The 22827-nt window shown below is 44.5% G+C and overlaps 1 protein-coding gene across 3 annotated transcripts in view; it reads left to right on the plus strand.

Moving 5' to 3' along the window:
• The first annotated feature begins 2277 nt into the window (after nucleotides 1-2277).
• The window catches only part of mgat4b (alpha-1,3-mannosyl-glycoprotein 4-beta-N-acetylglucosaminyltransferase B), a 105309-nt gene continuing 84759 nt past the window's right edge, over nucleotides 2278-22827 (plus strand). For 2 of the 3 annotated variants that reach the window (XR_006378827.1, XR_006378828.1), the window contains exon 1: nucleotides 3011-3284. Coding sequence is in view for 1 of the 3 variants with exons in the window: in XM_044204826.1 (XP_044060761.1) it covers nucleotides 3188-3284 (97 nt within the window). In the remaining 2 variants the exon portion in view is untranslated. Of the gene's footprint in view, nucleotides 2325-3010; nucleotides 3285-22827 lie in introns of those variants that run through there. The other variant, XM_044204826.1, reaches the window with a different exon arrangement.

Consider the following 22827-nt stretch of genomic DNA (forward strand, 5'->3'; position numbering starts at 1 on the left):
TCTTTCATTCATTCTCTGTTTAATACTCCAGGTGCAATATCCTGTGTTTTCAGTTTAATTTATTGATATTTATTCATACTTCTTTTACTGCTGTGCTCCCGCCCGCTCCATGACGTGCTGGTCAAGCAAAGACTCATCCCCCCACAATGCACCACAGAGCGCCACAGGAAGTCCTTCCTGCCTGTGGCCATCAGACTCTTTAACTCCTCCCTCTAAGTGTCAGTCTGTATGACCCGAAGTCACTAAACTGGACACTGATCATTAACATCTCTGCAATACTTGAATAATTGTGCAATATTCTGTGTTTTCAGTTTAATTTATTGATATTTATTCATAATTCTATTACTGCTGTGCAATATCCTCCGTCTCATAATCATCTTAACAAGCTGCACTTAACAGTTCATGCACTATTACTTATTACTCATATTATTACATTGTATTATTAGACCGTACATACTTATCATCAACCTGTAAATCCACTTTGGTACTTTACACTTATTTAAATTTTATACTTATACCCACTGTGTTCTGAATCTATCTGACCTGTATTATAGTGTATTATATTATATTTTTTGCTCAGTGCTTCTCTTCCTGTGTGCACTGACGTGACAGTGAGCTGCTGTAATGAAAGAGTTTCCTCTCGGGGATCAATAAAGTATTTCTGATTCTGATATCTTTAAACCCAGTTCTTCCAAATACATGATAAGATCTCACGACACATCAGTTGTAATAATAATAATAATAATAATAATAATACAAACTGGAAAATACACAAAGGGAACAAACGGAAGTTAAAGGGTTAATTGTCCCTGTCTGTCACTGAAGCTCGTGCTGGCGGCGCGCGCGTCCGTGCGCGTATCCGTGCAACCATCTGGGAACGCGCAAAGGGGGGGCTTCAGGGCCCCAAAACCATCCCCTGCAGCGATATTTCCTGAACCTGTCAGTGAAGCATCTGCCAGCCAATCAGAGTCTTCACGCGCTTCTCTGATTTACCTGTGAACTGAACTACGTCACAGAGGAAATGTGCAGCGTCATCCTGGCCGCCAGGTGGCAGTGCAGACTGCGTCCAGCACGTGAACATAATAAACAGGCTGAGATCAGGAGGTTTAAAGACACAGAAAGGCAGATTTTTAATCGTTAATGGCAGCGAGGCTGATAGCAGAACACGTGTTAGAGGATGAAGGTAAAATCAATAAAGAAAAACAGCTTTTCTCCCGATTAAAGCTTAAAAAACAACAACTGATGACCTGCAGAGTAAAGTGCAGAGCGAAGCAGAGGATGATGGGAAATCATGGGATGTGAAATTTTACACATCCGCGAGGAAGATGATTTAAGATCTGCTAGAAAAATGTTTCATAACCTCTAGAAAACCCAGACTTTACTTCACTTTTGACTGTTTTAACAACATTTTCCTCACAGACAAACACAAAGTCTCAGATCACATCTGAAACAAACAAAGGAACGTTTATTTACTTATTCTCTTTCTCTCAGAGAGCCAGATATTCAGACTGATATCAATGTCTCTGTGTTCAGGCTGTGGCTAGCTTAGCTTAGCATAAATCTAGTTCAAAAAGACACCTAGAAATACCAAAAAAATAACCAGTTCTGGTACGTAACTTCCCCTAAAACCACAAAACGTAGTCACATTTTTGAAGCGGCACCTGTTGCTATCCCTTAAACTATAAATCAAGCTTTAAAAGATGCTCGTAGGCGTATGTTTGAACTTTGAACAGAGCCAGGCTAGCTGTTTCCCCCTGCTTCCAGTCTTTATGCTAAGCTAGGCTAACCGCGTCCTGACACTGCTGCCGACTGACGGTCAACAGACGGATTCGCGTTTCCGCTGCTGGTTCTTACTGACGTTACGTGTTTTATAGACATTATTACGGAACCTGTGTTGCGTCTGTTTGACCGGCGGCAGCTACACGTTTACACCCGGGAGACGTCAGAGTTTAAAACGCGACCTCTGAAGGCAGCTAGCTGCATGTTAAACCCCTTTAAAACATGTCGTACCTCCTGCTGCTGCTAATCAGCTGGACCATACCACGTGGCTGGGGCCAAGGCCGTACAGGGAAATACATATTTACATAAAACCAACACCAAAAGTTGATAATATTCAAAGAATAATTATTAATACAGACAAAGACTGTCACGCAGAATTAAAATAACCAACAGAAATCACTTTAATAATACAAATCAGCTCCGTCTCGGGCCGCTACTCCCCCATCGTTTGTTGCTGTGGTTCGATCCCGGAGCTTTTAAACAGGAACCTGAGCAGGTGGCGCCACTTTAGCCAACCAAATTCTGCCGTAAACAACCAGGAAGTGGTGAGTCGACGCAATCAGTGCTGAGTCGACGCAATCAGTGCGTTGTCTTACAGTCTACCGCTGTTCGCAGCAGGGAAGTCTGTAGTCCTGCGAGCTAGCTAACGCTGCTCCAGTTAGCATCAGCTGGTGATGAGTGTGTTTCTCCCACAGTTAATGCTAATTAGCTAGCTAGCTAAGCTAATACACTAATATAATATGTACATAATAAGTCTTGAACTTCGTGCTGTTATTGTTGGTAAAGTTTATGCTTCTGTCTGAGGTTTTGTTAGGTTAAATTTTAATTACAAACTGCATCAGGTGCGGGACCGAGGGACACACGTAGCAACAGTAACCAAGGGGGGCGGGGTTTAGCGCAGAGCCAGGATTGGTGGACACCTCTACACTGATCACGTGGTTTTTTTTTTGTTTGCTTTACTTTATTTTTCTTACTTAAATTCCACATTTTATTCCATATTTCATGACTTGCTGATTTTTATTTTGATTTGCTGCCTGCATGACTCCGTGTGTAATCTGACTTTATAGACTAAATAAATGTTATTATTGTTTATTTTGTTTATTTTAAGCGCGTTTTCACTTTCTCCTCTCTCTCTCTCCTTCCTCTCTCTGTCTCTCTACCTGTTTCTGTCTCCTCCCCTCTCCCTCCTCCTCCTCCTCCTCCCCCTCCTCCCTCCCTCCTCTCTCTTCAGTCTCGCTGCTGCTGCTCAGACGGCAACAGCTCCGCCCGCCTCTCCGTCTCCCACCGTCTCTCTCTCTGTGTCTACCTGTCTCTCTGTCTTCCTACCTGCCTCCCCCCCTCCCTCCATCCCTCCCTCCGTCCCTCTCCTCCCCCCTCTCGGTGCGGACATGCTCCCGGGGCTCCGGAGATGAGGCTCCGAAATGTCTCCTTCCTGACGGTCTTGTTGTTTGGGCTGTGCGGGCTGGTCTCCCTGTCCTGGTACACCGCCTTCAGCAGCTCCAGAGGTAAGACCCGATCCCGGTGTGTCCCGGTGTGTGTTTGTTTGTGTCACGCTCCACACGCCGGTGAGAAGGGGAGGGAAGGGGGCGGGCTCGTCAGAGAGGTCGGCTTGGTTTTGTGTTTTTTGGATGTTGCAGAAAAAAGACGTGAACATGATGGTGTTGATGTGGAGGGAAGGCTGGAGGTGGAGGGAGCGCTTGGTTTGTGATGCATCACATACCAGCTGAAGGGGAGAGGGTCTTCATGAAGGAGAGATGGAGGGGGGGGGGGTGCTGGCTGATTTGGCTGCAGAAAAGATGCTTGTGCATGTAGAGGGAAGCTCCAGCAGGGAGGTAATGACGGGAGCGCTTGATTTGGGATGCATTACATGCCAGCTGTGGGGAGAGGGTCTAGATGGAGAAGGAGGTGCTGGTTGGTTTGATTTTTGATTCAGTTACTGTGTTTGCAGTAAAGCATGAGATGCTTGTGCATGAGAAGCTCCAACCTCCTGAGGTAATGAAGGGAGCGCTTGATTTGGGATGCATTACATGCCAGCTGAGGGGAGAGGGTCTAGATGAAGGAGGGGGAGATGTAGAAGAGATGGGGTTGGTTTGATTTAGTTGCAGCTCCACTTTGTGTTGCAGAAAAAAACACACGAGGCTGGTGATGTGAGGGGAAGCGCCAGCGTTAAGGTAATCAAGAGAGCGCTTGGTTTGTGATGCATCACATGCCAGTTAAGGGGAGAGGGTCTAGGGTGGAGGTGGGAGATGGAGAAAGGGAAAAGAGGGGTTGGTTTGATTTGGTTGCATTAAAAAAACGTGCATGTGTAGGGAAGCACCAGGTTCTGAAATCAATGGAGCGCTTGGTTTGCAACAACGCATGCCAGCTGAGGGGAGCAAGTCCAGAAGGGGAAGACGGGTGGGGTTGGTTTGATATTTGTAGCATCTCAGCTGTGTGTTGCAGACATGTAGCAGCATCATGCTGGTGTAGGAAAGATCCAGGTTCTGAGTTAATGAAGGGAGCGCTTGGTTTGTGATGCAGTGCATGCCAGCTGAGGGGAGAGGGTCAAGATGGAGGAGGGAGATGTAGAAGAGATGGGGTTGGTTTGATTTTTGTTGCAGCTTCACTTTGTTCTTTGATAGACCAAGTTTTGCAGAAAAGGGAAGCCGTCATTCTGAGATAATCAAGGGAGCGTTTGATTTCAGATTATTCCTAGGAGCGCTTGGTTTGGGATGCCCCACATGCCAGCTGAAAAGTCAAGATGGAGGGAAAGAGTTCTGGATGTTGAGTTCATGATGCCTTTGGATGTGACGGACGGTGACTGCGGAGGTAAAGGGAGCGCTTGGTTTGCAGTGTGATTTACGGGAAGAGAGGAGGGGTTAGTTTGATTTTGGTTGCAGCTACACTTTGAGTTGCAGAAAAAGATAAATGAAGCTGTGCATGTGGAGGGATTTCATGAGGTAATCAAGGGAGCGCTTGTTTTGTGATGGAGCGCTTGTTTTGTGATGCACCGCAAGCCAACATAAGGGAGAGGGGTGGTAAATACAAAAGACGAGGGGAGGTTTTGCATGAACCTCAGACTGAACATTGGAGGGACGGAGGCCTCAGCAGCTCCAGGCTGACAATGGGAGCGCTTGGTTTGTGACGCCTTACAGGCCTGGTGGGAGGTAGGGGCAGCTCAGATGTTTTTATGGCAGCAGTCTGTTGGAAAGAATAATTTCTGGTGCTGGAAAAGAAAGATGTGAGGATGTTGATGAAAGTTTGGACAGAAAGTCAAGTGAAACAGCTCTGGAGGTAAAGGGAGCGCTTGGTTTGTGAGCAGAGAGGTGGTGTGGATAAAGCAGGTGGGGGATGGATGATACAAGAGGGGTGAGTTAGTTGTTGGAGCCTTTTTGTGCAAGGGCCGAGGGTTAGCGTCCTCAGCTGCTACAGAGGAGGGCAGGGGAGCGCTTGGTTTGTGAAGGGAGACAGCGTGGATGGAGAGAAGAGGGGCAGCTTCATCAGGCCTGGAAGGGAGGAGACAGTTTGGGGTTTTGTTTGTCTGTCTTGGAGTGTGTTAACCTCTGGATCAACTGATGTGCGGATGTTGACACACTTGTTCTGCAGGCGCCGCTGTCAGCTGCCCCAGGAGTAAGGGAGCGCTTGATTTATGGTACATTACAGGCCTTGGGGGTGAGGTTTTTGTGTTTGTGTGTGTTTTTGTTGCAGTGTTCAGCTGTTTTGCATGAAGGAACAACATGTGGGTGTTTACACGCCGGCGTGCTGTAGGCTCAGCTGTCAGCTGCAGTTTCAGGTCCATGGGAGCGCTTGGTTTGGAACATCTCACAGCCTGTGAGGGAGGTGGAGGAAGCGGGATGGACGAGGAAGAGGGTCTTCAACTTCTGTGGGATTTTTCTAGAGCAGATTTATGCAGCTGCTTGTTGTTTTGAATAATCTTCCGCTGCAGGAACACGTCGCTCAGCTAAAAAGGAGCGCTTGGTTTGTGATTCATCACACAGCAGGGGAGCGGGGTGCAGCTGTTGTGGAGCAGATGATGTGCGGAGCTTCAGTCTGCTGTGCTCGGTGTGTTCGGGGGCAGGCAGGTGGAGACCAGACTCTTCCTGAGCAGAAAGGGGGCGCTTGGTTTGTGATGCATTTCACGCTGGGATGAGAGGGGCGGTGTTCAGGTTTTGTTGCAATATGAAAGTGTTTTCTGTTCTGCATAAAGTTCAGCAAGAGGTTTGGAGGCTCAGCATCTTTATAAGCTTGGTTTTAAACACAGCACGCACCAGTGGGGAGGAGTCAGACAGTAGAATTAATATCTGCCATGATTTTGCTCCGTTCCCTTTATTGACTTCGCTGGCTGCTCCTCTTCCTCCTGACTCATGGAGTCGGTTCTGCTGATAATCGTCTATTGATCATATCCGGCCCGGTGTTTCACACATGGAGAATTAATTTTGGCAAACACCTGCATGGAAACGGATTAATTCTGCGGACTGATTTTTAGATGATCTGCCGGGAAGGTCGCAGTCCCACAGGTTGGAGCAGCGACGACCCCGAGAGGAAGACCGTCGCCGCACGCGTGACCCCGCCGAGCTCCGAGACGTCGTCCGTTTATCGGCTTCAACACAACCTGAACACACAAACACTCGATTTTACATTAGTCGCTTTCCTCAGACCAAGCCCTTCACACGTGGGCCCATCTCTGCTACAAGATGTCAATCGTGACGTAATCAGGGGAGCGCTCGGTTTGTGAGGCACCACGTACCAGGGGAGAGGGGTTGTTAAACACATTAGACTGGGGAGAGTGGGGAAAAGGGAGCACTTGATTTGGTGGAAAGTATCTAAGTACTATTTTAAGGTACTTTACTCGAGTGTTTCCATCTTCTGTCATACGTCTGCTGTCCTACGTCTCAGAGGGAGGTACCGGACGTTTTTTACCGCACTACGTTTATTTCACAGCTGTAGTTACTTTACGTACCAAACGTCTGCTCAGCTTCTGAAATGTGCGGCATCGCTACAGATGAAACTCTGAACTCACGCAGGTGTCGGCGGTTACGGGGCCGAGTAGCGCTGCTCAGGTTGGAGCGAGGCTGGGATTTACGGGAGCTCCCCCAGTAAGAAGGGTCCATCTGTAACTTGTTCTGCAACAAAACGAGCAGCAGAGCCCCCGAAGCCATGAAAAATATATATATTTTTAATCTTGTACAAGATATTAACTTCTGAAATCATCGCTCGGCACTGAAAGGGGCCGTTCCCCACAATGAGTACTTTTACTTTGGATGCTTAAAGTACATTTTGCTGATGAAACTTCTGTACTTATAGAACTTTTTGTAGAATTTTGAATGCAGGACTTTTACTTGTATTTTTTACAGCGTGGCGTTACTACTCTTCTTCACCGCTGGGTGACTGGTTCGGGGGGAGGAGTCAGTCATCATCATCATCATCATCATCACTTTGGTTGTGAATGTTGTCAAACCCTCAGTGATTCTGAGGCGCTCGATAAATATGGGATCTGATTTCTTTCCAGCGATCTCGTCGCGTGCGTTGGTTCCAGGTCGAAGCGCAGGTGACGTTTACGCTCGTACGTTCTGACGAATCAGATTTGAATCTGTTCCGCTGTATCTTCGCTGTGTTTACACTTGAAATGGCTCTGTGATCAGCTGAACACGCAGACGAGGAGGCGTGTGAGCGTTACCTGGGCAGGTCCAGACTCGCCTGCTCAGCCCACGCCGTCACACGCAGAGTTTCCACAGTTTGATCTTCCAGCAGACGGAAAACACGCCTGGAAATACAGTGTGTGTCATTTACATGATCATTGTTAACTTATTATTTTTAATAACTTATATTTTAAGTCATAACTCTCTTTTCTCTGATGTTCAGTGCACATTTTATTTGACATTTTGCACATAATTTTATTTGAAAGTACATAGAAGTAATGTTGTAACTGTTTTTAATATTTGGCATGACGAAGAAATAACATTTTTTGATTACAATATCACATTTAAACATTTTGGCTTTTCCAGCTGCATTCATAGACTTCTTTTTTTAAATTCTGGCTATAAATATACATAAAATAATTCAAAGACACCAACAAATTAAACTAGCACCCAGAGAGAGGGCTGGAGGTACGCGTGTGGGTGTCAGTGGTTAGAAAATGCTGGTGAGTAGTTTAAGAACGTGCAGGGGGATTAAATAACCTGAACACGGCCGTTAAAGGACTGCACCTCTTCAGAAATTTGGGGTTTTATTGCATTATTTCTTTTTCTCATGACGTTCCCAAATGTTTCAAATCTGTATGTAAACTTTTCATACAAAGCAAAAACAGCTAAAGATCTTGTTCAGTGACATATAAATGAAATATTTACCAACTCCCCCCAAACCTCCCCTCGTCACTCCCCAACATCTCGTGGCTCGAGAGCGAGAACATGCGAACGTGCTGTGTGTTTGTGATGCAGGTTTCTGTTTCTGCAGTCTGTGGAAAACCTGTCAAAGCTGCAGTTTGTTGTTCTGTCCGTTTTTAACAGGACAGAAACGCAACAGAGACGAGACGGACGCCTCGACAACAACCAGCCTGTTCTCTTCACGTTTAACGTTCAGGCGTTTAATCACAGCGAGCAGAGAAACCTGCACAAAGTCCGGATCCTGATCTTTAAATCAAAGCCGAAACGAAAACCGACACTTTCTCTTGCAAGTTTGCTGACAAGAATCAGCATCGTGAGTAAAATCTCGCATCACAGAAATGAAAACTGTCTATAATTTTGTCCATATTTAGTTTGTTTGAAATAAAAAAAAAAAAGTTGCTGAAAGTGCAGACTGAACGTTTGTTTTCCACATTTATCAGACAAGTGGACAGGAGATGTAGCGAACAGACGGTCCGTTCTCAGCGCCTCTCTGGCTGGTGGCGTACGCCTCGTGACTAAAACGTCGTTGGTTAGAGAGTTATAATTTTGGTAAATGTTTCGGTGGAATCCGCTGCCACAGAGCACCACAGAGCACCGCATGGCGGCTGCGGGAAACCAGCAGAGTTTCTGCCTGTTTTGATGCCGAAACCTGCGATTAGACCGAAAGTTCAGAGGAATCAGACATGGCTGTGACTCATCCATCTTCCTGATGTCACACACACACACACACACACACACCCCTCAGTGTCTTTGATGGGCTGTCACTCCCATCATGCTCCTCTGCATCCTTTCCAGACGAAGGCGTGTTTCTGCTGCAGAGCGGAGATTGATTCACACACTGATGGCAGTTAACCAGGAGGTGTGTGTGTGTGTGTGTGTGTCGTAGCACTCAGGGTAAATTAGTTCAGTCAGTGAAGGTACGTTTTGATTTATTCATTCCTCTGAGGCTGCAGCAGTGATGTCATGTTAACAGCGGTGAGGTCAGAGGTCAGCACCCTTTAATCTAGCCCTCTGATTGGCTGTGCTGTATGTGAAGCTCTTCCTGTCACTGTTACCCTCGGTGGCGGCCATGTTGGACGCCTGAACGCAGGAAGGAAGGACCGTTGTGCTGCTTTTGATATTAAAATATGAAGTTTAAAATTGTTTAGGAAATTTTAAAACTTGCGTTTTTATCGACCCTCACCAGACTTTTTTTTATTTTGGAGCTGCTACACACACACACACACACACACACACACTGGTTTACTACATGCAAACTGCAGACGGCTCATAGCGATTAGATGACGAATCTGCCTTTCAGCCTGGAAGAGAACATTTGTGGCCTTGTCCACCTGACACACACACACACACACACACACACACACACACACATCCTGCCTGGTATTGTTTAACTGTCATAACCTTGGTTTTACTTTCCTCTGTGGCGTTTTGCTTCTCTTGCACAGAACTGATTAAAGTCTGTTATAGTCTGGTTTAAATAGAGGTGTGTGTGTGTGTGTGTGTGTGTAAAGTGTCTGTGGAGTTCAAACCTCTGGCAGTGCTGATTTCTTCAAGCTGCAGTTTGTTTTGTTGTTTCTCTTAAGATTTATTCCTGAAAGTAAAAAATACAACCTTTAACAGGGAACATCGATCGCTCAGCTTCAGTCGTGGCATTAGTTTCTGTGATAAACGTCCTGCCCATCAGTTAGGGAACAACAGCAGCTTTCAAACCTGTGGTTTTAATTTTGGTGGTAGGCTGAACTACATTTTTATTTAACAATTTGATGGCATATTGTCCCTTTCGAGACATGAAACGCATGTTGAATCCAGTTTGACAGAATAAACCTCCAGAAAGCCACTTAGACGCCAGAGAAGAAAGCGGCTGCAGAACCTGCCTGAGAATCCTGCTGTTTCTAAGTTTCCTTCAGTCTCACAGTGATCCAGAGACAGCTGTCTGTCCGTCCACGGGTCCACTGCAGACAGGAGCTGCCGACTGCTGCTTCGGCTGCTGTTAATGGGGACAGTTTGTCTTTTTAAACCCGTGACAGCGACGGTCAGTGCCGCGAATGCTTTGCACATCCCTAATAAAAGCAAAAGCAGCAATGTTGAGAGAGCGCCAGATCCTGTGAGCGCGCCGCGCGCTGCGTCTCAGGTTCAGATCCTGCAGAGCCGTACTGCAGTACAGGCTGCTGTTGTCTTCAGGTTCAGTAGTATTTGTGTACTGCAGTACAGGCTGTAGTAGTTGTGTACTGCAGTACAGGCTGTAGTATTTGTGGATTGTTATTGACACTCCCCTCTCTGACAGAGATGGGGAGAGTTATTGATCTTCTCTCTGCTTTTCACCTCTTCCTCTTTCCTTTTGTTGTATTTCAGTACAAACATTTACACACATTTTAAACATTTCTACACCCATACTGACACAAGCTAAATGTAATTATTTCTTTCCTGTGAGCCTCTTTCTGTCTCATCATTTCCCTGCCTCTTTGTTTTGTCCTCCTAACCTCCTTTCACTCTTCCCCCTAATTTCACCTCCTCCATCCAGCCTCTTCTTCCTCTCATCCCTCCATCTTAATTCCCTCCTCTTTCATCTTCCCTTTATCTTCTTTATCCTCTCTTTTTAACTCTTTGCTGTTTTGGCTTTCTGCCCTTTCTATTTTCTCCTCCTCCTTCTTCTTCTTTATTCCTTCCTCCTCTGAATTTCCTTTTGCTCATCTTTTCCTTTTCTCTGATCACACCTCCTCCTTCGCTTCAGTCCTTCCCTTGACAGTTTGGTCAATATGAGGGAAGCTGAGTGTGTGTGTAATGTGAGCTCCAGATTAACTATGTGATCTGTGTTACAGAAGCTGCAGTTTGAGGTGTCAGTCACACTGGTGATGACTGTAGCCGAGTGTGTGTGTGTGTGTGTGTGTTGCATTACAGACTTTAATTCCTTCAGCTGTCGGCTTTGATCAGCCTGGTGGAAAATTTGAATCAACGAACATAAAATTGAATAATTGTTGTAACAGATTAATAATCAGGATCAGGTTTATTGCCAATTAGATTTACACACACAACGAATTTGTTGTTACGGTGCGAAACAATAAACAAGTAAAAAAATTCAGGAAGAAATGAGAAAGAAAGTAATTGAGATCTATCAGACTGGAAAAGGTTAGAAAGCCATTTCTAAAGCTTTGGGACTCCAGCAAACCACAGTGAGAGCTTTTATCCACAAATGGCGAAAACATGGAACAGTGGTGAACCTTCCCAGGAGTGGCCGGCCGACCAAAATTACTCAAAGAGCGCAGCGACGACTCATCCAAGAGGTCACAAAAGACCCCACAACAACATCCGAAGAACTGCAGGCCTCACCTGCCTCAGTTAAGGTCAGTGTTCATGACTCCACCATAAGAAAGAGAATGGGCAAAAATGGCCGGCATGGCAGAGCTCCAAGACGAAAACCACTGCTGAGCAAAAAGAACATTAAGGCTCGTCTCATTTTTGCCAGAAAACATCTCGATGATCCCCAAGACTTTTGGGAAAATAACTTTTGGAAGGTGTGTGTCCCGTTACATCTGGCGTAAAAGTAACGCCGCATTTCAGAAAAAGAACATCGTACCAACAGTAAAATATGGTGGTGGTAGTGTGATGGTCTGGGGCTGTTTTGCTGCTTCAGGACCTGGAAGACTTGCTGTGATAAATGGAACCATGAATTCTGCCGTCTACCAAAAACTCCTGAAGGAGAACGTCCGGCCATCTGTTCGTGACCTCAAGCTGAAGCGAACTCGGGTTCTGCAGCAGGACGATGATCCAAAACACACCAGCAAGTCCACCTCTGAATGGCTGAAGAAGAACAAAATGAAGACTTTGGAGTGGCCTAGTCAGAGTCCTGACCTGAATCCTATTGAGATGCTGTGGCACGACCTTAAAAAGGCAGTTCATGCTCGAAACCCCTCCAATGTGGCTGAATTACAACAATTCTGCAAAGATGAGTGGGCCAAAACTCCTCCACAGCGCTGTAAAAGACTCACTGCAAGTTATCGCAAACGCTTGATTGCAGTTGTTGCTGCTAAGGGTGGAGCAACCAGTTATTAGGTTTAGGGAGCAATCACTATTTCACACAGGGCCATGTAGGTTTGGATTTTGTTTTCCCTTAATAATAACAACCTCCATTTAAAAACTGCATTTTGTGTTATCTTTGACTAATATTTAAATTAGTTTGATCTGAAACATTTAAGTGTGACAAACATGCAAAAAAAAAAAAATCAGGAAGTTAAACACTTTTTCACACCGCTGTAGGTAAACGAAGAAAAGACTAATGCACAAACTAACTTTTTTTAAGGACTTCACGACCATTTTGGCTTACGAGTTTTTTTGAGTGCTGTTGGACAGTGAGGAGGTGGAAGTTGGTCACTTGCCTAATAGAAGTATAAAGGAGCAGAAAGAAATGTACTAAAGTAAGATGCAGGAGTTCCAGGTTGATAAAATACTGATTCACTGAGCGCCTACGCCAAACAAATCTTATATCTCATTACTGTTTTTTTTATTAGATGTGCAAAACATTCAGGTAGCAGCTTCTCATTTTTTGCACTGACGGTCGCTTTCACGAGTTTAAAGGACAAACGTCCCCATTAAAAGTATCTGACGTAAATCAGGTTTCAAACTCGGAGGAGGTAAAAATACCCTGCTCTGTGTGTGTGTGTGGTAATAATGGATGGCGGTATGTCACCTAATAACAGTTTCACACCTATAATTGAAGTGGAGCTGTCGTCGTTTCCATGGAAACTCGCCCTCAGACTCCTCCGTAGGCGCCGAGTTATGTTGTGAAGCTCCGTCTTCTCCAAGAAGGGTTTTATTTTGAAGGAGCAGCGGGGGGGGGGGCTGCTGCTGTTCAATCATTGATCACATCTGTTTAGTTGAGTGAGGAAATGTGTTTTTCACTTCCAAAGTTCACCTTTGGTCGGTCATTTTACTCTCAGATGTTTGTCTCTGTAGAGAGTCATGACGTCACTTCCTGTCTAGACCGTGTTCGTCCAGCTTCTGTAACTCGGTACAATCTCCCATTCAGCTTTTCTTTCATCGGCCTTTCTGAACAAATGAAGTGTTTAACAAAGTTAAAGTTTACTACTTTACTACAACTCCCATTTAAAAAAAAAAAAAAAAAAAAACAAAAAAACAAACCCAAAAAACTACAAGCATGGCACCAACGCTCTCTTCTAACCTCACTTTCCAGAAATGAAACATGTGGTTAACGCAACGTAATCGTGCAGCGCCTTGAGTCTTGTGAAATAAAGGAATCGAAAAAAGGAACAAGAACTTTTGATGCAGAGTCCCGATGTGTGAACGCTGAAATGATGCTGCGCCAGTTTTATTTTTTTTTGATGCTTTATCTTGGCAGCGCGACACTAAAACCTGCAGGAGTCAAATCACCAGACCAACACAGCGCTCTCCGTCTGTGACCTTGACCGCTGCCCTCTCCTCGGGGGTTGGATAGCCTCACCCCCCCCCCAAAAAACACACACTCCCGCAGGCTGTTGTCATGGTACGAGCTGTTACTGTTGCCCATTTCAGCTTCAAGCCAGGTCTGTGTGTGTGTGTGTGTGTGTGTGTGTGTGTGTGTTGTACTAAATCCGTCTACAAATGAATGAAGTTAATTTTTATCCAAACCTCCTCCTCTAGTCGTGATGTGTTCAGTTTCCTCGTGGCAGTAAAAGACGCAGGAGTTCAGTCAGATGTTCAAATCTTTATTGTTCCCCTGAGGTCAGACGTTTGAATGCAGTCGGCGTAATAAACGTAACCGTCGTCCAGTGCAAACACAAGACCACATGATGTAGAGACGTATATGCTCAGTGGTCAGTTTATTAGGTACACCAGGCTGAAATAAAGCAGTCCAACGCGACAGTCCTGCAGGAAATCCTCTTCACCCCGTTTATATCAGTGCGCGTATCACACTCTGATGCTAAATGACGCTTCACGATGCCGTTGGTGTTCGCTTGCTGGCTTCCCAAACAATCTCACCTCACGGTCCATTTAGTAGCTTTTCCGGAGCTTTTGATCGTATCTCAGCTGTTGTGAAATTGTAGATGTTCAAGTTTCCTTTTTTAGGGTTTCAGCCCGAGAATTTGTTTTCTGCCGCTTCGGCTCAAATTCCCGTGAGCTGGAATGAGCTGAAACACGAAAGTCGGCCAAATAACTGGAAATGACGTGCATGGTGGCGCTGTAATTAAGGCCCAAAAATGCAAATTTGAACAGGCCACGCCCCTCACACCGTGAGTCCGAATGACTTGAGATTTCTCTCACAGGTCCAGCTCAATGTGCTCTACAGAAAAGCCTCCTGGACCACTAAAGTCCGCCTAACTACGTTTTCCGCCATTTTGAATTTTTTTGAAAAACACATATTTGACGCTTCTCCTGAACCGCAGGTCCGATTGCTGCCAAATGTTCGGTGGATCATCATTGGACGAAGCTTATCAAGAGTCGTATGAAGCCTGTCGACATCTTATTTAGTTTTCAAGATATCGACCAATGAACTTCAAAAGGGGCGTGGCTCCGCACATAAATATCCCAAAGTCAACAGCACTTGAGTAAATGTACTTCCACCACTGTGTATCAATAAAGTTGAATTGTTATCATCTGTCATACATGATGCATTATTGTTTCGTTATTTATGGAACGTAATATTCAGTTTAACAGTAATGTAATGAGATCGTACTGTCACACACACACACACACACACACACACACACACACACACACACACACACACACACACACACACACACACACACACACACACACACACACAGGAAACACGTGTGTGTTTCCTGGAGAGTCCAAGACGTGATGAATATTTGATGTGAGCTCTGGGAGGTCGGGTTGCACTCAGACACACAACGGGCCGGGAGAAACCATCCGAAGGACTCTCTTCACTGTTTCAGTCCTCGTCTGTTTCCTCGCGTCGTGAGAGACACGACGACCCAGAATGAAGTGACTAAACCGCCATCAGTCACCTGATGTGCTGCTTTAATGACCGTATGATTCGCCTCTTAATGAGCGCACTCGTTCGAACTCCCTGATGTGGCTACAGCACACATTAGTTTACAGTTCTACAAACGTATGCTGCTGTTAAACACAGAAAGCAGAACTGTGAGTTTTGTTTAGTTTCTTTTTCACAGTGTGAGCAGACGGATTACGATCTTTGGTTTATTGACATCCTCAAATATAAAATACAGCATATCACAATAAAGCAAACCTGGACTAATGGTTCATCACTGATGTTGTCAGTTAACCAACATTAATCACTACAGAGACACACATTCAATGTCTGACCAAAGAAATATTGGAGAAACAGTCAATATTTGCAACTTAATTAATTTGAAACTTAATCTAAGTGAGTGAATTGTTTTTAAAGGAAAGGTTCACAATGTTTCGAGTCTGTCTGTCCCACCAGTTCACACTGGCTGTGAAGTGATGCTTTCATAAAGTTACTGTCTCTTTTTAGGACAGAATTCTGTTTTTGCTGCATCTCAACCAGGAAACACAAAGAAAGACAGTAACTTTGCAGGACATCCACTTGATTTGACTAACTCAGACTGCTGAAGCTTCATATTGGCTTTAGATAAACTTTAAAATGCGTTTTTGCACAAATCAGGGTTTGCAGATTTTGTCCTCCATGACTTGCATTTAAAGCGCATTACTGAGGGAGCTTTTAATGTCCTGTATGAACAGGTTGAACCACTCCAGCCACCCAAACCTGTTTCTGTGTTCATATGGACACCTGACTATTGTTTTATGACAGACTTGAAATATTCCTTTTAATACTTTTGATGCAACAAGTTTTTCACGTTTGCGCTGTTTGTTTGCGACTGTGTAAAATGTGTGTCGGCGTCATGAAGGCTCACAAACACCTGGAGGATTTGTCCTTTTTGCCCCACGAATCCTCGGTACATTTCATGCAACGCGACCTTCAGAACTCCCTCTGGACCAAAGCGCTGACCCGACGGAAGAAAAAATCTCTAAAGTGTGAGTGAGCCAGAGCGTGTCGGCGGTGGGTTAGCAGCTGTGCGAGTGTCGAAGCTGAACCAGAGTCTGTTTGAAGCACATTAGCTGCATTAGGGTGTTTGCTTTATTACCGTTTTCACTGCGATTCTGTGTCTCCTGAGATACGATGTCGGTTGTAACATCTTTACTGCTGTATAGAGGCTCCACCTCACAAATGCTGAGGCTGGACTCCGACTCAGGCAGGAAGGTTGAAAATGTAAAATGGGTTTTAACCAAAAATCTCTCAGCTGTATAAACCTGTAAAGGCTCAGTAGATAACCAGGTCTGAACCCACGCACGGCTCGCAGACAACGGACAAACTTCTCCAAAAAGGCGTCAGGCAGGCAGAACAAAAGGCTGGACCACGAGGGTGGGAATGGGTCTGTGTGTGTGTGTGTGTGTATATACTGCAGGGCTGATGAGGGAAACAGGTGAGCAGGTGGGCGGGGAAGGTCTGGTGACGTGACCGGCGGGAACACAGGGGTTACTGCAGGGCAGCAGGAAGTGGCTGGATCTGATATGACAGGAGAGTCAGCCGGAGTTGTGACAATACCTTTCCCAAGCAACGGGCGCATACGTGGAGACGGCAGGTGCAGATGTGTTTTAACACAGATAAATATTCCCACTAACCTGCCACACTGGGACATTCCCAGCTCGTGTTTGTGGCGAGGGCACTGGGTCAGCCTGAAAGAGTAGCATATAAAAAACTTTTATGTGCAGCAATAAAAAGTCTTCAGAGCCGAGTTTATAGGAGAACAAACACATCTGCGGGTGTCAGATGTTTGACTCTCTCGTTCTGTAGTAACAGTGCTGATGAGTGTTTGGACTGAGGCAATGTGCTGACACTGTGTGTGTGTGTGTGTGTGTGCACCAAGGGTATCAGGAGGACAACATGTGACCCGCTGCCTTCAGCATGTGATGGTGTGTGTGTGAGAGATTTTATGTTTTTGGCTGTGACCTTTGACCTCTTGTTCTGCTTCTTTTCGAGGACACTCGCTCTTTGTTTTTCTGCCGTTTGCAGCTGATCACAGCTGACTAACAGCAGCTCCAGCTGATCGGTGTTTGTCATTAGACCCTAAATCGACCAAAGACTGTTTTATTAGTGATCGCTGACGTCGTTTATTTATACAAGTAGAAAAAAAATATATATATATATATATATATATATTAAACATTTGCAGCTTTTCAAAATGTGAGCGTTTCATGCTTCTGTTTTTAAAGCATTGTGTGAATTTTAGATCTTCATTGCAAAATTTTGGACCCAATCAGAAATAAAAGCATTAAAAATATATTCAAACCTAAAGTTCATAAATAAATGCAAATGATCCGTCCGTCCGTCCACGTTCCCGTCTCGTACCCGGGTCGCGGTGGCAGCAGGGTAGTCCAGACGTCCCTCTCCCCAGCAGCGTTTCCCGGCTCCTCCTGGGGCGTTCCCAAGCCAGATGAGATGTATCATCTCTCCAGCGTGTCTGGGTCCTACCTCCAAACGGGGGCGTCCGGGAGGATCCTGATCAGCTGCACGAACCGCCTCATCTGCCTCCTTTCGACACGAAGGAGGACGGAAAAGCAAACGTTTAAAAAAAAAAAAAAAAAAAACAGAAACTGCGTCGCTTCATGAGTTCACTCTCCATCGGCCTCAAAACACACTTTCATCCTGTGGTGGTGATGATGATGATGGTGGTGCAACAGGTGATCAGAGCTGATGAAGCATCCTCTTGGATCCACTCTGGTGTTACATATTTAATTAAGGTTTTAAATGAACTCTCACAGTCACACACAGTCGTTCAACATCAAACTAACTTCAGCTCCACTCTGCAGGCTGGTGATTATCAAACTAACTTCAGCCTGCTGTCTGATCCACAGTGGATTCGTGACTTTCTTCTTCCTCTCCTGACTGAGCGACTTTTACCAACTTGTAAAAACTCAGAGCTGCAGTCGAGGGACTGTAACAGAGAGTTTTTGTACAAACTTTGAAAGATTGATTTGTCTTACTGAAGGCTGCAGACTCCTTAGCTTCAGATTAACTTCAGCAGCGGCGGAAGAAGTATTCAGACTCTTTACTACACCACCCTGTGAAAATACTCCACTACAAGTTAAAGTCATTCAAACCTTACTTTAGTAAAAGTATGCGAGTATTATCAGTAAAACGCTTCCTGTCAGTGTTTATTATATCTGATGTTTCTGGATTCATATTCCTGCTGCATTCATGTGTGTGTTGCATTTTCCTGCTGCAGATGTTTCAGGTTGAGCTCATTTTAACTGCTTTATATACTGCTGGGTAGTTTAACCTGCAGCAATGCATCATGGTCTATAAGATCATCACGTGTCTGCAGCGTCGCCGTCCTGTGAGAACCACGTATCAGAGAAACAGCCTGTTTTCAGCTCTGTGACGATGCGTTCTCCAGCTGATCCGAGGGGGGGTTAAAGAGTTTATTCAGCTTCAGGAGGAGGAGAGTTTTCTCAGCACATGAAGGAAACTCTTCATCCTTCAGCTCGTCACAAACACCTGGAGATACGAGGTTTCCACCGGACAGGAAGGGGATAAAACACTGATCTGTAAAGTAACTGAAGCCGTCAGACAAACGTAGGGAAGTAAACAGTCCGATATTTCCTCTGAGATGTAGGAGAGTGGAAGTATAAAGTTGCAGAAAATGGAAATACTCAAAGTACAAGTACCTCAAATTTGTACAGCACCTGAGTGAAAGCATTGCTCTCTTAGCCATGATATTCACACATGCTTTCTTCTAAACTCATCTTTCCAAGCTGTTTAGCTGTACTCTCTGCTGTCTAACGATGTGTCAGACATTTTTATACGTTACAGAATTTCCTAAGTTCAGAGAAACGTCAGTAAACGGGATCCTGGTCGTCCCATTAATTTGGTCCACAGAGAGAAAAGAAATGTGGAAAGTATCTGATGACAGATGAGAACAAAATCTAATTCAAAACATAAAAGGAGGAAACAGAAACAAGATGAGGACGGAGACAAACTGGCTCATATTTAGAGAGAAAAGTAGGATGAAGAGGAGGAGGTGACGGGGCGTCTCTTCCTCACACAGAGAGAACCATCTGTCTACCAGAAACACTGTGTGTGTGTGTGTGTGTGTGTGTGTGTGTTCAGCCCTGCCCACTCATTTACTGTAGGTGAGTAATGGGACTGTCCTGTGTGTGTGTGTGTGTGTGTGTGTGTGCGTGTGAATCACTAGTTGTTTAAATCTGAGTTTCAGGTATCTGTTTCCTCTCAGGCGACCATCTGCCGCCACAGTGTGTGTGTGTGTGTGTGTGTGTGTGTGTGTGTGTGTGTGTGTTGATGCTGCAGGATTGAATCTATCGTCCAGATGATGTTGGTGGATGTTTTTAATGCAGATTATTAATCAGCAGCAGCAGAGAAACTGAGGTTAAAACAGAAACATGTTAACGTGTTTCATCTCTGCAAATTATTATTATTATCATCTGTTTATGATCCAGTTTGATGTTCTTGTTTGTGAAGCGTCTCGGCAGCTGCTGGACTGCGATGAGACGTGCTTCATCGTTCATGCTCCCCTCAGGATGAACTGTAATAACTTCCATCTAGCGCCACCATCAGGTCGACATTTGTGGTTCTGAGTGAAATGACTTGACAACTATTGGGTGGATTACAGTGCACTCTGGTCCGGACATTCACGGTCTCTGTGAGCTTTGTTTCATCATAATGTCATAATGTCACTTTCACAACCAGCACAGCACTAAGCGCCGGTGCGGCTGCGCTCACACATACAAAGAAGTAGGCAGCTCTGCGGGTCCGTTGCACTGAGCACATCGTTTACTTACTAATTGGACAGCTGTTTTCTGATGTAGCTGCCGTGTTACACAAGAGGAAGTTGTTCACTTCCTGTTGCAGAGTGTATTGTTTTTTTTGACGTTACATGTTGCTGAAAGTGATGCCTGAGCGGGCGAGGCTGCTCAGCGCTGTGGGTCCTGCATCTGCTCTCGTGGAGCCGACAGGAAACAGCTCTGTGCTTCTGTGGGCATTAAAACGGGTGTGACTGGGTGTGATCTTGTTTGCCACTCGCGTTGCGTCAGAGGACATTTGCGTAAAGTTGAGCGTTTCTCAACTTTCCCCTGTAGAGCCGCTGGGCGCCTCTTTTTTTTTTTTTTTTTTTTTTTTTTTTTTTAAATCTCTGTAGCTCAGCGGGCGACGCCGAGCTGCAACGCAGGTCCCGTTCACAAGGACTGTCAGCCTGTCGCCGTCCCAGCTTCTGAGCCCGTATGTGTGAGCGGCCCGCTAGTTTCTTCCCAGACTGCAGCTCTGGTGTTTGGGTCCTGGTTGTGCAGTTTGTTGTCAGGAGCCTTTACTCTGTTAGTGTTTCTGTTACAATCAGTTGGTGTTGGGCAGGTCGTTCTGAAGTTTTGTGCTTCTAACAGTCCACAACATACAGACCTGGGGTCAGGTGACGTTCCAGCAGCACTGATTGGTCTCTCTGCCATGTTTAGTCTGTACTTGGTGACAACGTGGAGGCGACACGGTTCAGTAGAGGCCCGTGATATTCCATCAAAAGCTCTGTATGTTTTACCTCAGATGTGTTCACAAGGGTGAAAATGAATCTTCATGCTCAAACATTATATTATCGTTGTATCTAGATGAGAATCAGAATCAGAAACACTTTATTGATCTCCGAAGGGAAACTCTTTGTTACAGTAGCTCGTCTTTACGTCAGTGCACACAGGAGAAAGTACTAGCAAACAATATAATACACTATAAAACCAGGTCAGGAAATAAATGAAGTACCAGGTGGGTATAAGTATAAGATAAAATAAGTGTGAAGTACCAAGTGGGTTTACCGGTTGATGATGATAATACATTATAATAATACAATGTAATAATATAAGTGATAAGCAGTGGAAGTTAATTAGATAGATATTGCACAGCAGTAATGGAGGTAAATAATATCAATGTCAATAAATAGGAAAAACTAACATGGCAAAACTAAATGTTGCACGGAAGAGTAGTACACAGAATATTGCATAATGAATATTGCATTATTTCAAGTATAGGTAAGACGACGAGACGGAGCTACGGCAACGGGCAGCATGCGGGCTGGCGCATGCGCACGAGAATTCGGCAGAGGTAATTTACAGACTGTTGGGTAGTTTAATCTATAGTGTATCGTATCATATAGATCGTGATTGTATGTTTTGAATGAAACATAATGTCCAAAGTAACTTGTGGGCTAGCTAGCCGTCAGATCGTATAATATTTGCTATGTAGTGAAATGTATAAAGTAGCAGAAAATGTACAATACCTGTACCTCAAGTTAGAACTTCAGCTTATTTACTCTCCACAAACATAATGTTATTATGCAAACAAAATAATCCATATTCCATTTACAAAAAGGATCAGCAGGAAGAAAAAATATCTCGCACTTGTTTAATATGACATCATGGAAACTGACTAACAAGGTGAAGCTGTTGTTGATAATATTTGACTCGGATGAAAACCTGTAACGAGAATCATCCAGGTGGCTCCACCATAACACACACACACTCAGATAACTGTGTGTGTGTGTGTGTGTGCTCAGTCATGTGAGCTGAGCTGCACCACCGCTGGCATCCATCCATGAACACACAGAGCTGCAAGGACACATGTTGAACAGGCTCAGTAACATTATACCCTCTGTGTTTTCATGAAGCTGAATTAAAAAACCACAGACACAAAATGGAGGCTGTTCATATTAATAATACCACTATCAAGATATACTTTAGCACCCACGGGGATCAGTACTTATACCACTTTTGTTCTGTGTGCACATTAACGTTGCACGTTATATAAATGCAACCTAAATTCTATGCCGACGACACACAAATCTATCTTCCTGTCGCAGCTAATGACTCCTTCCAGCTTTTGAAGCTGCTCGTCAGAAGTCCATCGTTGGGCGTTAAAGCTTTCTACATCTGAATGCCCCGGAGACTGAAATGTTTCCTGCTGGTCCAGCAGCCAGACATGGATCCGTTTTCATGGATATTTCAATTAATCTTGACGGCTGGACAATTTCTCAGAGCCGCACAGTCAAGGATTTGGGAATAGTTTGTGGTCTTAGCTTTGAGCCGCATATCAAGAAAGTCCCAAACTGCCTTCTTTCTTTTACGTAACGGCACGCCCCATTTTATCCAATTCAAGTCCAGCGGTGAAAGAAGTACTCAGATCTTTTGCTTAAGAGTAGTAACACCACAGTGTAGAAATACTCTTTTACAAGTGAAAGTCCTTTACTTACTTTTACTTGAGTAAAAGTGCAAAAGTATTAGCATCAAAATGTACTTAAAGTACCAAAAGTAAAAGTACTCATCATGCAGAATGGCCCATTTCAGAATAACATGTATTATATTATTGGGTTATAATTATTGATGTGTTCATCACTTTAATGTTGCAGCTGGTAAAGGTGGAGCTCCTTTTTAATTACTTTATATTTTATACCGCGAGGTAGCTTGTGAATTCCCCTCCGGGGATCAACAAAGTTTAGTTTTATAAGTTTGATCTTATCTTAATATCTATAATACATAACATGTTTTTTGTCAATTGTTAATCTGAATCTGAGTAATTAGTAACTAAACTTATCAAATAAATGTGGAGTAAAAAGTATTTCCTTCTGAGATTTAGTGGAGTAGAAGTATAAAGTAGCATAAAATGGAAATATTAATATATATATATAAAGTTCCT

Source organism: Siniperca chuatsi, linkage group LG8 (assembly GCF_020085105.1).
Source record: "Siniperca chuatsi isolate FFG_IHB_CAS linkage group LG8, ASM2008510v1, whole genome shotgun sequence".
NCBI lineage: Eukaryota > Metazoa > Chordata > Actinopteri > Centrarchiformes > Sinipercidae > Siniperca > Siniperca chuatsi.